Here is a 14,713-nt window from a genome sequence, read left to right on the forward strand (position 1 = left end):
CCACCCTCATGCTTCCAGGATGATCTCAGGGGTTAAAACAGAAGACAAGCACATGTCATGGGGGAAATCTCTCTCGTGATCCTCAAGAATTCATCTCCAGAGTGTGGATTGTTTACTCTTTGGGAGATTCTATCACCTTCTTGTGAGGTGAACACAAAGTGCTGCTCTCAGCAGGCTCTGAGAGCACTGACAGAGGTTTTGGGAAGCAGGAGGGGGGCTGTGTTCCAAAGAGAGGTGCCCTGTGAGTGCAGATGGGGCAGAAATGCAGCATTCTGTCCTTCCCAGCCAACCTTTCAGTCCTGCCTCACCTCTGGACAAAGCAGGGATCTGCTGCAGCCACTGTGCAGATGCCCACCCTGGGGGTCCTGGGAGCGCAGCCACGGATGATGTTTTGGACAAAAGAATTTAGGAGAGCCCTCCCTTGGCCATGATTCATCTCCCAGTAACTTAACTGGGATTGTGTGCTCTTCCTGTAAGCCCCTGCATGGCACCACAACCTGTGCCAGTCCTCTAGGACACACACCCCTGTTAGTGGGTGTGCACGTAACCTGCTTCTCCCCACCGCTCCCAGTCCAGGAGGGCATCTCTGGCATGCCTGCCCCCAGGGAGATCTCTGAAAGAAGCCAGCTTGTGAAAATCACTCTGAAAACAGGAAGACTTGGTGCTGTAAGGCAGGTCTGAACAAAACCTGTCTTCTTTTCTCTCCATGGGTGAGGTCTGGCAGGCTGTGTAATGTGGGCTGAGATGGGGACAGGGAGTACAGCGGGCTTGGCGTAGCTGTCACCTTGCACAACAGCCTGCTCAAACAGCACCAGAGTCTTGGAATCATGGAGTGGGTTGGGAGGGACCTTCAAGATCACCCAGTTCCAACCCCTTGCCATGGGGCAGAGATACCTTTCACTAGAGCAGGTTGAGGCTGGATGAGGCACTTAGTGCCATGGTTTAGTTAGTTAGAAGGGTTAGATGATAGGTTGGACTTGATGATCTCCAACCTGGCTCATTCTGTGATTCTTGAAGCTTGCTCAAGGCCTCATCCAACCTGACCTTGAACACCTTCAGGGAGGTTGTGGAGCACAGAATCACCCAATGTGATCGATCACATTGGGTGATTCTGTGCTCCACAACCTCCCTGGGCAACCTGTGCCAGTGTCTCCCCACCCTCACTGCAAAGAAATTCTTCCTTATCTCCAGTCCAAGAAATTCTCCTTTGATCTTACACCACGAGCAAACATGGACTGTTTGGGCAGAAAATGGAGTGGCTGCTTATGGGGAAAGAGCAAATGAAAGCCAGCATTGCAACATTTGCTCAGCTTTCCCACTTCTTGAAGCGTGCACTGCTTGGGTTCCAGGCATTCCTCTGGAAATCACTGGGTACACTGCAGCTGTGCAGTCAGAGCTCTGTTTTGCCTTGATGTACTCCTTCTTCCTGCCCGGAATTAGGGGGGATACTCAGTGACTTCCTTGATGCTTATCAGCTTTCTCTGCTAAACTGAATCACAGAAGCACAGAACTTTAGAGTTTGGAAGTGACCTCCAGAAATTATCTAGTCCAAACCCCCTGCCAAAGCAGGATCATCCCAGGGTAGTCCACACAGAAATGAATCCAGGTGGGTTTGGAAAGTCTGCAGAGCAGGAGACTCCACAACCTCTCTGGGCAGCCTGTTCCAGGGCTCTGTCACCCTCACTGTAAAGAAGTTTCTCTTCACGTTGAGCTGAAACCTTCTCTGTTCCAGTTTGTATCCATTGCTCCTCGGCTTATTGCTGTGCACCACCAAAAAGAGATTGGCCCCAGGCACTTGACCCCCACCCCTCAGATATTGATAGACATTGATGAGATCTTCTCTCAGTCTTCTCTTCTCCAGACTAAACAGCCCCAGGGCTCTCAGTCTCTCTCCACAGGGCAGATGCTCAAGTCCCCAATCATCCTGTGATAGGACACGGAGCAATGGGTGTAAGCTGCAAGCACCTCAACACAAGGGGAAACTTCTTTCCTGTAAGGGTCACAGAGCACTGGAACAGACTCCCCAGAGAGGCTGTGGAGTCTCCTTCCCTGGAGCCTTTCAAGGCCTGTCTGGATGTGTTCCTCTGTGATCTGTGCTGGATTGTATGGTCTTGCTCTGGCAGGGGGGTTGGTCTTGATGATCTCCTCGGGTCCCTTCCAACCCTTAATATCCTGTGATCCTTGTGGCTCTCTGCTGGACTCTCTCTAGCAGGTCCCTGTCTCTCTTGAACTGGGGAACTCAAAACTGGGCACAGCACTGCAGGTGTGGTCTCACCAGGGCAGAGCAGAGGAAGAGAAGAACCTCCCCAGACCTGCTGGCCACAACTTTCCCTGATGCACCCCTGGATGCCATTGGCTCTCCTGGCCATAAGGGCACATTGCTGGCCCACGCAGAACTTGCTGTCCACCAGCACTCCAAGATCTTTCTCCACAGAGCTGCCTTCCAGCAGAGCAGCTCCTAACCTGCACTGGTGCCTGTTGTTATTCCTTCCTAGATGCAGGACCCTGCACTTGTCCTTACTGAACTTCACCAAGTTAAGGAGAACCCTTGCTCAGTGCCAGCTGCTCAGCTGAGGTGCTGTCTGAACACAACCACCACTGCAGCCTTGGAATTTCTCTGACTAACCAACATTAGCAAGTCCATTGCTTTCTGCCTGTGGATTTTGTCACCCAGCCCTCTGAAAACACTGAGTCTGGCAAAACAAAAAGAGGAAGAAAATGAATCATTTTTCTAACTGCCAGGAACCTGCTGCTGTAATTATCTGAACCCTACCACTCAGCCACCACTTGCCCTTCTGAGAGCCCATTCCTTGGTCCAAAATGAAAGCAGCAGCAGCAGCCTCTTTGGCAGCTCTGTGTCTTGAGAAGGAAATGATTAGCACACAGTACTGAAGTGAGGCCATTCCAACAAGCATTTATTAGGGATAGAAAGATAGAGCTTTTCCACCTGTGAACACTGAAGTCCTTACTGTGCTCCTGTGCAACAGTGAATGAATCAAAAGAGAGCAAGAAATAAAAACACAGAAGTAAATAAATACAGAGCAAGAAATAAATAATGGATCAGGAAATAAAAATAGATCAGGAAATAAAAATGGATCAGGAAATAAAAACGGATCAGGAAATAAAAATGGATCAGGAAATAAAAATTGATCAGGAAATAAAAATAGATTAAGAAATAAAAATAAATCAATATATAAAAATGGATAAAGAAATAAAAATGGATCAGGAAATCAAAATAGATCAGGAAATAAAAATGGATCAGGAAATAAAAATAGATCAGGAAATAAAAACTAGATTAAGAAATAAAAATGGATCAGGAAATAAAAATAGATCAGGAAATAAAAACTAGATTAAGAAATAAAAATGGATCAGGAGATAAAAATGGGTCAGGAAATAAAAATGGATCAAGAAATAAAAATGGATCAGGAAATAAAAATAGATTAAGAAATAAAAATAAATCAATATATAAAAATGGATAAAGAAATAAAATGGATCAGGAAATCAAAATAGATCAGGAAATAAAAATGGATCAGGGAATAAAAATGGATCAGGAGATAAAAATGGATCAGGAGATAAAAATGGATCAGGGAATAAAAATAGATCTGGAAATAAAAATGGGTCAGGAAATAAAAATGGATCAAGAAATAAAAATGGATCAGGAAATAAAAATGGGTCAGGAAATAAAAATGGATCAAGAAATAAAAATGGATCAGGAAATAAAAATGGATCAGGAAATAAAAATGGATTAAGAAATAAAAATAAACCAAGATATAAAAATGGATAAAGAAATAAAAATGGATCAGGAAATCAAAATAGATCAGGAAATAAAAACTAGATTAAGAAATAAAAATAGATCAGGAAATAAAAATGGATCAAGAAATAAAAATGGATCAGGAAATAAAAATAGATTAAGAAATAAAAATAAATCAAGATGTAAAAATGGATAAAGAAATAAAATGGATCAGGAAATCAAAATAGATCAGGAAATCAAAATGGATCAGGAAATCAAAATGGATCAGGAGATAAAAATAGATCAGGAAATAAAAATGGATCAGGAAATAAAAAATAGATTAAAAAATAAAAATGGATCAGGAAATAAAAATGGATCAGGAGATAAAAATGGATCAGGAGATAAAAATGGATCAGGGAATAAAAATAGATCTGGAAATAAAAATGGATCAGGAAATAAAAGTAGATCAGGAAATAAAAAATGGATCATGAAGTACAAATAAATAAAGAAAAAAAAGGATAAATATAAATACATAAAGAATAGATAAGATAATAAAGAAAATAAGTAATAGAGAATAGAGAATAGATAAGATAATACAGGAAACCATGTAAATATAAATAAATAAATAAATAGATTAATAGATAAATAAATTAAATATAAATTAAAATATAAATAAAAATAGGTAAAAAAGAAATCTAGCCCTAAAAAACCAAACTACAGTACAAATAAAGTGCTGTTTCCTCACCAAAAGATGACATCAAAAGATATCCCACTCAGCCCATGGCAATCCCTCCACAACGCTTACTGGCAACAGATTGTGCCTTGAAAATGCTAAGTCAAAACCTGATCCCTCAAGATTTTGGCTGCTTGGCTTTGTTTGTGAGCTTGCCTGCTCTGAGTGGCAGTGAGCTGGGCATGGCTGGTGCTCCCTGCCTCTGCTATCCTGAAGAGGAGCAGCCACTGGTCTTCTCCTAAACTGTTAGCAGAAGGGGCAGGTGTGATGTAGTGAAAGCTCTGCACTGACCCAGCTGTGCTTAGCAAAAGTGACTTCAGAACTGGCTCCTCCTTTCACAAGCCATTTCTTCTGCCAGCTGCTTCTGGTGTCAGTGCTTTCTCATGTGCAGAACAAGACCTCTTTAAAAGACTTTAAGTGCTGTTGCCAGCTAGCTGTAGAAGCAGGGAATCCAGGCTCTCTGGATGCTGTTAGAAGGGTGAGTGAAGGAGGTAGGAGGAGGTGAGGTGCTGGAAGCATCTTGAGGACATTTTTCTTCTTCACATCTTAGGACACAGTGTTAGGTTTGTTGCTTGCCCTAGAAAGAAGGAAAATGGAAAAGGAGACAATGAGAACTTGTCCATGGACATATTGTTAAGTTTATTGTTTGCCCTAGAAAGAAGGAAAATGGAAAAGGAGACAATTAGAACTTGGCCATGGGCACAGTGTCAGGTTTGTTGTTTGCCTTAGAAAGAAGGAAAATGGAAAAGGAGACAATTAGAACTTGGCCATGGACACAGTATCAGGTTTGTTGTTTGCCTTAGAATGAAGGAAAATGGAAAAGGAGACAATTAGAACTTGGCTATGGACACAGTGTCAGGTTTGTTGTTTGCCCTAGAAAGAAGGAAAATGGAAAAGGAGACAATTAGAACTTGGCCATGGACACAGTGTCAGGTTTGTTGTTTGCCTCAGAAAGAAGGAAAATGGAAAAGGAGACAATGAGAACTTGTCCATGAAACAGGTATCACTTGAACAAGTTCCCCAGGGAAGCTGTGGATGACCCTTCCCTGGAGGTGTTCAAGGCCAGGCTGGATGAGACTTTGGGTGACCTGGGCTGATGGGAAGTGTCCCTCCCCATGGCAGAGGGGTGGGAGCTGGATGAGCTTTAAGGTCCCTTCCAACCCAAACCATTCCCTGATTATGATGAATTTGGGCAAACTCTGCCCTGAGCTGTGATTTCAGCACTAGGCTCAATCTCTGGCACACCCTGTGTGAATGTTGGTTACACCTCCAAAAAGGCACCAGCATCTTGGAGACCTGCAGCTGGAATGCTCAGGAGATGCTCTGGATGCTGATGCTTCCTTCAGCCTGGCCTTGGACACCTGCAGGTTGGAGCCAAGAGCAGTAAATGCGGGCAGGGTTTCTAAGCACTGCTGCAGCTATCTGCCAGCTCATCTCAACTGCTTGGTTTTGCCAAGCTCACTGAGAGCAAAGGACTCACTTCTCCAGAATGGCCTTGATGATCAGCTTCACCCAGGGAGCTGTGGGCTCCAGGCACACTTCTCTGCCATCTGTCAGGGTAGCTCTGCAACAGGGAAAAGGAAGGGGAAAGGGTTGCTGAGTGAATTCTGAGGCCATTTCCCTTCTCCCTCAGCACCACCCCAGGTGTGTGCTGCTGGTCTCCACTTTAAGCTGTCCCAGCTAAGATAAAGCTGTGAGGTTTTAAATAGTTTCAGGTCTTCTCATATCTCTTTGTCTGAATGCATCAAATCACCTGCAGGACTCTCACTTCTCAACATTGCCTTTTGCTACTTTTATATCCCCTCCCCCCAGCTTGCTTTGCATATCTGATGATGTCTAACTGAAAGGCTGAATCTTTCCATCTCCATTCACTCTGAAAGGCTGAATCTTTCCATCTCCATTCATTCTGAAAGGCTGAATTTTCCCATCCCAATTCACTCCTCAATCCAATCTTCCCATCTCCATTCCACTGCTGCACTGTCCATAGGAATTTTGTCACAGTAGGAGTTCTGGGATTGTGGCAGGCTTGCATGATTTGTAGCCCAGTGGTAGTTTTTTCATTGACTCAGATAGAAGTGTGATCATTTTTTCTACCTAGCCCTGCAAAATTCATGCTTTGATCACTTGCTCAGCGTGGCTCTGGGGGTTCAATTCTCCTCTCACATGCTGGAGGAATTCAGAGTCTTAGAAAGTGATTTGCTGCCTGATAGCTGTAGATTTTGGTTGGAATATTGCAAGGGGTGTTCAAAGAGTAGGGGCTGGCAAAATCAGCACCCAACTTACACCACCTAGCAGAGGATTTGTAAGAGCAGTGAGCTGCTCCTCTGCCTTGGGAGCCTCTGTGCCCGCTGGCACCTTCAGAGAGCATTTACATCATCCTCAGGGCAAATGCTGTTTCCTTCTGGTAGAGGAGCAGGGAGGGGGTTGCAAAAGCACTTACATGACTTCAACGTTCTTGCAGTGAGGTCCACTGGGGGTGAGGTTGACATTCTGGATGAACTTGGGGTGGATGAACTTGGAATGGGTGCTCAGGCACTGGCACCGGAGTTCAATGGCTGAGCGTGGCAGGGCTTTACCTGTGAAACCAGCAGAAAACAGAAGGTGGTTGTTTGCCTGCTACCCCAGGAAGCACAACAGCATCAGGGTGAGCCATTGCACTCCTAGGAGAGCACAGGAGCTCCCTCACAGAATCATGCAATCACAGGATTAACCAGGTCAGAAAAGACCTCTAAGATCATCCAGTCCAACCTATTACCTAATGCTTCTAATTAACTAACTCATAGAATCATAGAATCAAGCAGGTTGGAAGAGACCTCCAAGCTCATCCAGGCCAACCTAGCACCCAGCCCTATGCAGTCAACTAGACCATGGCACTAAGTGCCTCATCCAGTCTCCTTTTAAACACCTCTGGGGATGGTGACTCCACCACCTCCCTGGGCAGCCCATTCTAATGCCAATCACTCTTGCTGTGAAGAACTTCTTCCTAACATTCAACTTAAACCTGCTCTGGCACAGTTCATAGAACCATAGAATCACAGAACCATAGAATCAACCAGGTTGGAAGAGAAATGTGGGGAGAAAATGCTCCAAATAAGACTGAAATGAAATAATCAACAATTAGAATCACAGAATCAAGCAGGTTGGAAGAGACCTCCAAGCTCATCCAGTTCAACCTAGCACCCTGCTCTGACCAATCAACCAGATCATGGCACTAAGTGCCTCAGCCAGGCTTTGCTTGAACACTTCTAGGGACAAAAACTCCACCACCTCCCTGGGCAGCCCATTCCATGGCCAATCACTCCCTCTGTCCTCTTGTTCTGTCACTGGTTGGCTGGGAGAAGAGACCAACCCCTGCCTGGCTACAACCTCCTTTCAGGTAGTTGTAGAGAGCAATAAGGTCTCTGCAACTCAGCACTACTCCCTCAGCACTGCTGATACCAGCAAGTAGTTAGGAGGGCTTCAGGAGGGTTTCTTTACCTTCAGTTCCAATTGCAGAGATCAGGAGAAGAGTCAAGACAGCAGCAGCAGCAGCAGCTTTGCCCATCATGATGCAAGAGTGTTCCTCCCTGCTGTCACCTGCCTCTGGTTCTGTGGGGAGAGGAGCTCCAGCAGCCTCAAGAGTGGCCAATGCCTGAGCTCTGGGGCTTGCCCTCTTTATATACAGCTCCCCAGCATCACGGGTAGGTCATGCCCATGGAAACTCCAGACCTGCCACTGTGCAATGAGTCACAGGTGAATAGGGAAGCCCCTTGCCCCAGATGACCATGGAATTGCTCCTCATGAACAGAAAGCACTTTGTTAAAACAACAGAAATTGTAGGAAATGAGCCTGTGCTTGGCTGTGTGGATTCTGCAGGGGCTGTGTAGGAGTCTGCTTCTTGTCACCTGCCTGCCTCTGCTGTCATTTTGTCTCTGTGACTTTCCACTTCTGGCAGAAGGCCTTGGTCTGTGGTTTTCTGTCTGTGTGTCTAACTGAAGACAGACAGAAGTAGAAGTTCACTCTTTGTAGAAATGAGAAAGTACAGGTGCTAGAAGTGGATTTCAGTGAGCTCCCCTTGCCCTTATGTGCAGTCACATTCTGAACTGTAATGTAGATGTTTTCTGTCTATGCTGAGGTAAGGGCTGCTGTGGAGTCCTTCATTTGGTCCATTAAACCCAGCCCCACTGAAGAGCAGGACCCAGGCTGCCTTTGCTGTACCATTGAGAGCATGTGGAACATGTGCCTGTGATGTGACAAACTGCTCTGCCTGATCAGGGAGGGGTTTAACTGGAGGGTGACTGCTTCATCTGAAGCCCAAACTTCCAAACTCTGCTGTTTGGAGCTTGAGAAGTGGAAAACTCCAACAGCTGTGGTAGGATTCTGCTCCTGAATTAAACTGAGGCACTTCTGCAGATTGGAATTGGACCCTGTGAAGATTGTGCTAAGGTTAAAGTGAAGTGCAGCCCAGACAGCAGCTGTGTGCTGGGCTGCAGCAAGAACAGTGTGGCCAGCAGGGCAAGGGAGGGGACTTGGGCAGGTTGGAGATGTGTGCCCAGGACAACCTCATGACGTTCAACAAGGCCAAGTGTGAGGTCTTACAGCTGGGTCAGCACAATCCCAAGTACAACTTTAGGCTGGGTGGCAAATGGCTGAGAGCAGCCCTGGAGGTCTGGGGTGATTAAAAGCTCAACAGGAGCCTGCAGTGTGAGTGCAGCCCAGACAGCAACCCTGTGCTGGGCTGCAGCAAGAGCAGTGTGGGCAGCAGGGCAAGGGAAGGCATTCTGCCCCTTGGCTCTGCTCTCCTCAGACCCCACCTGCAGTCCTGGGTGCACTTCTGGAGCCCCCAGCACAAAAAGGACATGGAACTGTTGGAGCCAGTGCAGAGGAGGCCACCAAGATGCTCAGAGGGCTGCAGCAGCTCTGCTATGAGGACAGGCTAAGAGAGTTGGGGCTGTGCAGCCTGGAGAAGAGAAGGTTTCCAGGAGACCTTGGAGTGGCCTTCCAGTATCTGAAGGGGGCTACAGGAGTGCTGGGGAGGGACTATTGACAAGGTCTTGTAATGACAGGATGAGGAGTAATGGGTTTAAAGTGGCAGAGGGGAGATTTAAACTGGATGTTAGGAAAAAGTTCTATCCAGTGAGGGTGGTGAGACACTGGCACAGGTTGCCCAGGGAGGTTGTGGAGCACAGAATCACCCAATGTGATCTTTGATCTTTGATCACATTGGGTGATTCTGTGCTCCACAACCTCCCTGGAGGTGTTCCAGGCCAGGTTGGATGAGGCCTTGAGCAACCTGTTCTAGTGGGAGGTGTCCCTGCCTATGGCACAGGGGGGTTGGAACTGGATGAGCTTTGAGGTCCCTCCCAACCTAAACCATTCTCTGATTCTATGATTCTAAGATGAACTCCTGAAGGAGGAGGGTTAGGATCAAGTCAGAGATGTGCAAACATTAATCAGCAAGAGAAATAATACTGAAAGGCAAAAAAAAAAGAGTTGTCTTCTGGCTGTCATAGATGGCTCAGAGATCACAGGAAAACAAATCCTGATGAGGAGCAATGGGGACAGCTTAGAGCACTTCTGGAGCTTGTGGTTTGACTTGTAATGTAAGAGGCAGTGAGCAGAAGACCTGGCTTGCAAAAACCCTCAGCCAAGAGAGGTCAAAAGCCTTTTGTGAGTATAGAGAGGAGTCAGAAAATGTTAACCATGAATGAAAAGATCTTTTTGTGCACTGGGAACTCTTGGGATTTGGGTATGAGAGAGGAGCTGCTGTTTCCCTTTACTTCCAAGGACCTGGTGTTTGGAGACATGGGGCAGGAAAGCTGCTGGGTTTCTAAAGCAGTGAGTCTGTGACAGAGGAAAGGGATTCCTAAGCCTTAGCCATGACTACCATGAACAATACCTGGTAGCCTCCAGCTGAATAAACCTTTTACATCATCAGGGTCATAAACACAGTTATTGAGGAGCTCTCCTCTCATTGGCACAGCAGTGCCTTACCAGCTCCCAAGTGATAAGACCTCTGAGGAATTATGGCCTTAGCAGCAGCTTATGACCCCCCAGGAATGCAGCCTTCCTGCTGGTGACATGGATGTGTGCTGCACAAGTCCCTGTCCCAGTCACACAGCACATTGGTTCCAATCCATCTGTGGCTGCTACCTCAGACATCAAATTTGCTAATTCACAGAGTCACAGAAACATTCCAGTTGGGAAAGACCTTCAGGATCACCAAGCCCAACCCATATCCCTACTCTACAAGGTGCACCCTAAACCATATCCCCACCAAGCACCACATCCAAATGACTTTTAAACACATCCAGGGTTGATGACTCCACCACTTCCCTGGGCAGCTCATTCCAGTGCCTGACCACTCTTGCTGGGAAAATATTCTTCCTAATGTCCAGTCCAAACCTACTCAGTCATAGCTTGAGGCAATTCCCTCTTGTTCTGTCACTAATTACCTGTGAGAAGAGACCAGCACCAACCTCTCCACAAGGTCCTTTCAGGTAGCTGTAGGCAGCAATGAGGTCTCCCCTCATTTCAAACTAACCATCCCCAGCAACCTCAGCCACTCTTCACAGGGTTCATTCCCCTTGTCAAGCCTTCCACAGCAGTTCTGTTGTGGCAGAGCAAAGGGCAAGAGAGCTGGAGTGGGAAAATGGGAGGCTGTCGAGTCAAACTGAGAGACTCTGTAGTGGTGGATTGTGAGCTCTAGGGGAGCAGTTGGACTCAGTCATCTCAGAGGTCTCTTCCAACCTCCACAGCTCTCTGCTTCTCTCTTCTGTCTGCTTCTCCCCATCTTTCCCCGAGTGGTGAGTGACCTGGATCTTTGCATTTCCTCAGGCTCCCGTGAGCAGAGGGAGTTTTCTTCCCCCCAGGCAGCCCCTGGTATTGCTCTGTCATCTTCCTCAGCGATTGCTCACCAGTAGCTGCCTCATGCCTGGAATTTCAGATCAAAACATGTGTAAGATCATTTAGAAACAGCTGAGCTGCTGAGTCAGTGAATGTGACAGGTCCTCTTGGGGATTTACAGCATATTGGGTTCAGCAGGAAAGGGAAGAGTCCTACCTGAGCTACAGATTTCCACAGGCAAACTCTTCCCCTTGGACTTCTGTGACCCTGCATGCTAAACCTCTGCAAACTTTTGAGCTGCAAAGGGAAAGTGTCTGAGTCTCTTTGTGTCTTTGTCTGGCAGCCTGTGTTCTGCATTTAGGTGGTGAAACAGTCTCTGCTGGGAAGCTGACGTGAGGCAACTTGACTGACTTGAGAGAACTTGGTTTGTGTGGCTGTCTCTGCCCTTTTCCTGAACCCGTGGTGCTTGGTATTTACCCCCATGAGCAAGAGTGGAGATGGAGATGACATTCCTCTGTTTCTGGAGGTGCTGGCCAGGCAGTCAAGTCAATTCTCTCAACTGGGCAGGTGTTACAAAGGTCACTGTGCCAGTGTTTTGACAGAGGAGAGCTCATTAGTCAGAAAGTTGCACAAAGCCTTCTGAGAAGAAGGATGAGAGCCAGGGCTCTGCTGCAGCACAGTGCCACTTCCTCAGGGCACAGGAGATGATGATCCCATTGCTGCGTGTTCCGTGCAGCCCGTGGCTCTTGCTGCAGAGCACAGTTGCAACACCTACGCTGCTGAGCACTTTTCCCCACCTCCAGTGCTGCTGCAATCTCTGGTTTTGAGGCAGGAGAAGTGCTTTCTAGTTCTTTTCCAGAGGAACTGGCAGTGGGATCTGCCTGCAGCACAAGTGGGTGCCAGCAGTGCACAATTGCATGCCACATCTAAACCCATCACTGTCATTTCTCTCTCTCTCCTCTGAGTTTTCTGCTGCCAGCTTCATGTATGGGCTGCCCAGGGAGTCCCCATCCCTGGCAGTGTTCAGAAAGAGACTGGATGTGGCACTTGGTGCCATGGTTTAGTTGATTAGATGGCATTGGGTGGTAGGTTGGACTTGGTGATCATTGTATCAGTCAGGTTGAAAGGGACCACAAGAATCATCTAGTTCCAACCTCCCTGCCATGGGCAGGGACACCCTACCCTAGAGCAGGCTGCACACAGCCTCAGCCAGCCTGGCCTTAAACACCTCCAGCCATGGGGCCTCAACCACCAACCTGGGCAGCCCATTCCAGCCTCTCACCACTCTCATGCTCAACAACTTCTTCCTCACCTCCACTCTGACTCTCCCCACCTCCAGCTTTGCTCCATCCCCCATAGTCCTGGCACTCTCTGAGAGCCTGAAAAGTCCTTCCCCAGCTTTTTTGTAGCCCACTTCAGATCCTGGAAGGCCACAATAAGGTCACCTGGGAGCATCCTCTTCTGCAGCCTGCACAGCCCCAACTCTTTCAGTCTGTGCTCACAGCAGAGCTACTGCAGCCCTCTGAGCATCCTCCTGGCCCTGCTCTGGACACACTCCAGCATCTCCACATCCCTCTTGTAATAGGGGCTCCAGACTTGGATGCAGTACTCCAGGTGGGGTCTCAGCAGAGCAGAGCAGAGGGGGAGAATCACCTCCCTGGCCCTGCTGGCCACACTTCTGATGCAGCCCAGGCTCTGGTTAGCTTTCTGGGCTGCTGCTGCCTCACGTTGAGCTTCTCTCCCAGCAGCACCCCCAAGTCCCTCTCCTCAGGGCTGCTCTCCAGCCACTCACTGCCCAGCCTGGATTTGTGCTTAGGACTGCCCCGACCCAGCTGCAGGATCTTGCCCTTGGTCTTATTGAACCTCATGAGGTTGGCTTGTGCCCACTTCTGCAGCCTGTCCACTCCCTCTGGATGGATCCCTGCCCTCCAGCCTGTCTGCTGCACCACTCAGCTTGGTGTAGTCAGAAAACTTGCTGAGGCTGCACTCAGTACCTCTGTCCATGGCACCCACAAAGGTGTTGAACATGACTGGTCCCAGGCCTGATCCCTGAGGGACTCCACTTGTTGCTGGTCTCCACTTGGCCATGGACCTGTTGACAGCCACTCTTTGGGTGCAACCATCAAGCCAATTCTTTACCCATCTGGTGCTCCACCCATCAAACCCATGTGTCACCAGCCTGGAGACCAGGATAATCTCAAAGGTCTTTTCCAACCTGATTGATTCTGTGATTCTCTGACTCTCTTTCCCTTTGTCCATCTTGCTTGCCTGTTCTGGATCTTAGTGCTATGTGTGTAATTTGGCACACTTGCAGCTGGACTCCTCAGACTGAGTTGTGGTGGTGGAGTCACCATCCCTGGAGGTGTTTAGGTGATAGATTGGATAGATTGATCCTAGAGGTCTCTTCCAACCTGGTGAATTCTGTGCCTCTGTGATGTTGTGATGTTAATTAGAAGGGTTAAGTGATAGATTGATCCTAGAGGTCTCTTCCAACCTGGTGAATTCTGTGTTTCTGTGATTTTGTGATGTTAATTAGAAGGGTTAGGTGATAGATTGATCCTAGAGGTCTCTTCCAACCTGGTGAATTCTGTGACTCTGTGATGTTGTGATGTTAATTAGAAGGGTTAGGTGATAGACTGATCCTAGAGGTCTCTTCCAACCTGGTGAATTCTGTGACTCTGTGATGCTGAGTGTTGCTTCAACAAAGTCCCTCAACATAGGTAGCTGACTCAGATCTTTACTCAGCAATCTGGAGGACTCCAAAATTGCAGCTTTTTCCTTTGCATGCCCTTTGGCCATTTTACAGGACACTCAAAAGCCATCAACCCATCAGGTTGAATGGAAAGGAGCTGCCTTTGTATATTCTCGGGGTTTGCCCATGTATGTGGTGACTGCATAGGAAATGAAATCAGCCCTGGAAAGGGAAGTAGTAAGAGGGAGGTGGGAAAAAAAAAAGGAAGAAGAGGAAGAAAAAGGGCAGGATGCTGCCTGGAGCATGATCAGTATGTTCATGCTGCTTGACATGCAGCAACTTCTTCGAGTGACCACTGTGGTTTAATTGCATTAGTACATTCCTAACAAAAACCCAATCGTGGTGGAATTGCTCAGGGACTTTCCAGTGTTTCACTGCTGCCTCGCAGATGAAGTGAATGCTTTGTTCATTAATCACTGTAAGCAACTGCAAACCACTTAGAGTAGGTGAACACCAGAGATACTCTGACACGTGGCTTGTTTAATGCGACAAGGAGGGAGCAGAAGCAGAAGCTGGGAGTAGGGAAGGGGCTGGAGAAGATGCTGAAGAGTAGCACTGGAGAAGGTACTGAGGAATAGCACTGGGAAAGGTACTGATGAATAGCACTGGAGAAGGTACTCAAGGGTAGCACTGGGAAAGGTACTGATGAATAGCACTGGAGAAGGTACTCAAG

General features: G+C 47.4%; 1 protein-coding gene across 1 annotated transcript; it reads right to left on the reverse strand.

Moving 5' to 3' along the window:
• Positions 1-5,939: 5,939 nt before the first annotated feature.
• On the reverse strand, positions 5,940-8,010 carry LOC135178963 (interleukin-8-like). Its single transcript, XM_064150393.1, has 3 exons — positions 7,941-8,010; positions 6,904-7,039; positions 5,940-6,027 (listed from the first exon to the last, which is right to left on the reverse strand). The coding sequence occupies exons 1-3, from the start codon at positions 8,008-8,010 to the stop codon at positions 5,940-5,942; spliced, it is 294 nt and encodes a 97-aa protein (XP_064006463.1).
• Between the last annotated feature and the right edge of the window lie 6,703 nt (positions 8,011-14,713).

Source organism: Pogoniulus pusillus, chromosome 10 (assembly GCF_015220805.1).
Source record: "Pogoniulus pusillus isolate bPogPus1 chromosome 10, bPogPus1.pri, whole genome shotgun sequence".
NCBI classification, from domain to species: Eukaryota; Metazoa; Chordata; class Aves; order Piciformes; family Lybiidae; genus Pogoniulus; species Pogoniulus pusillus.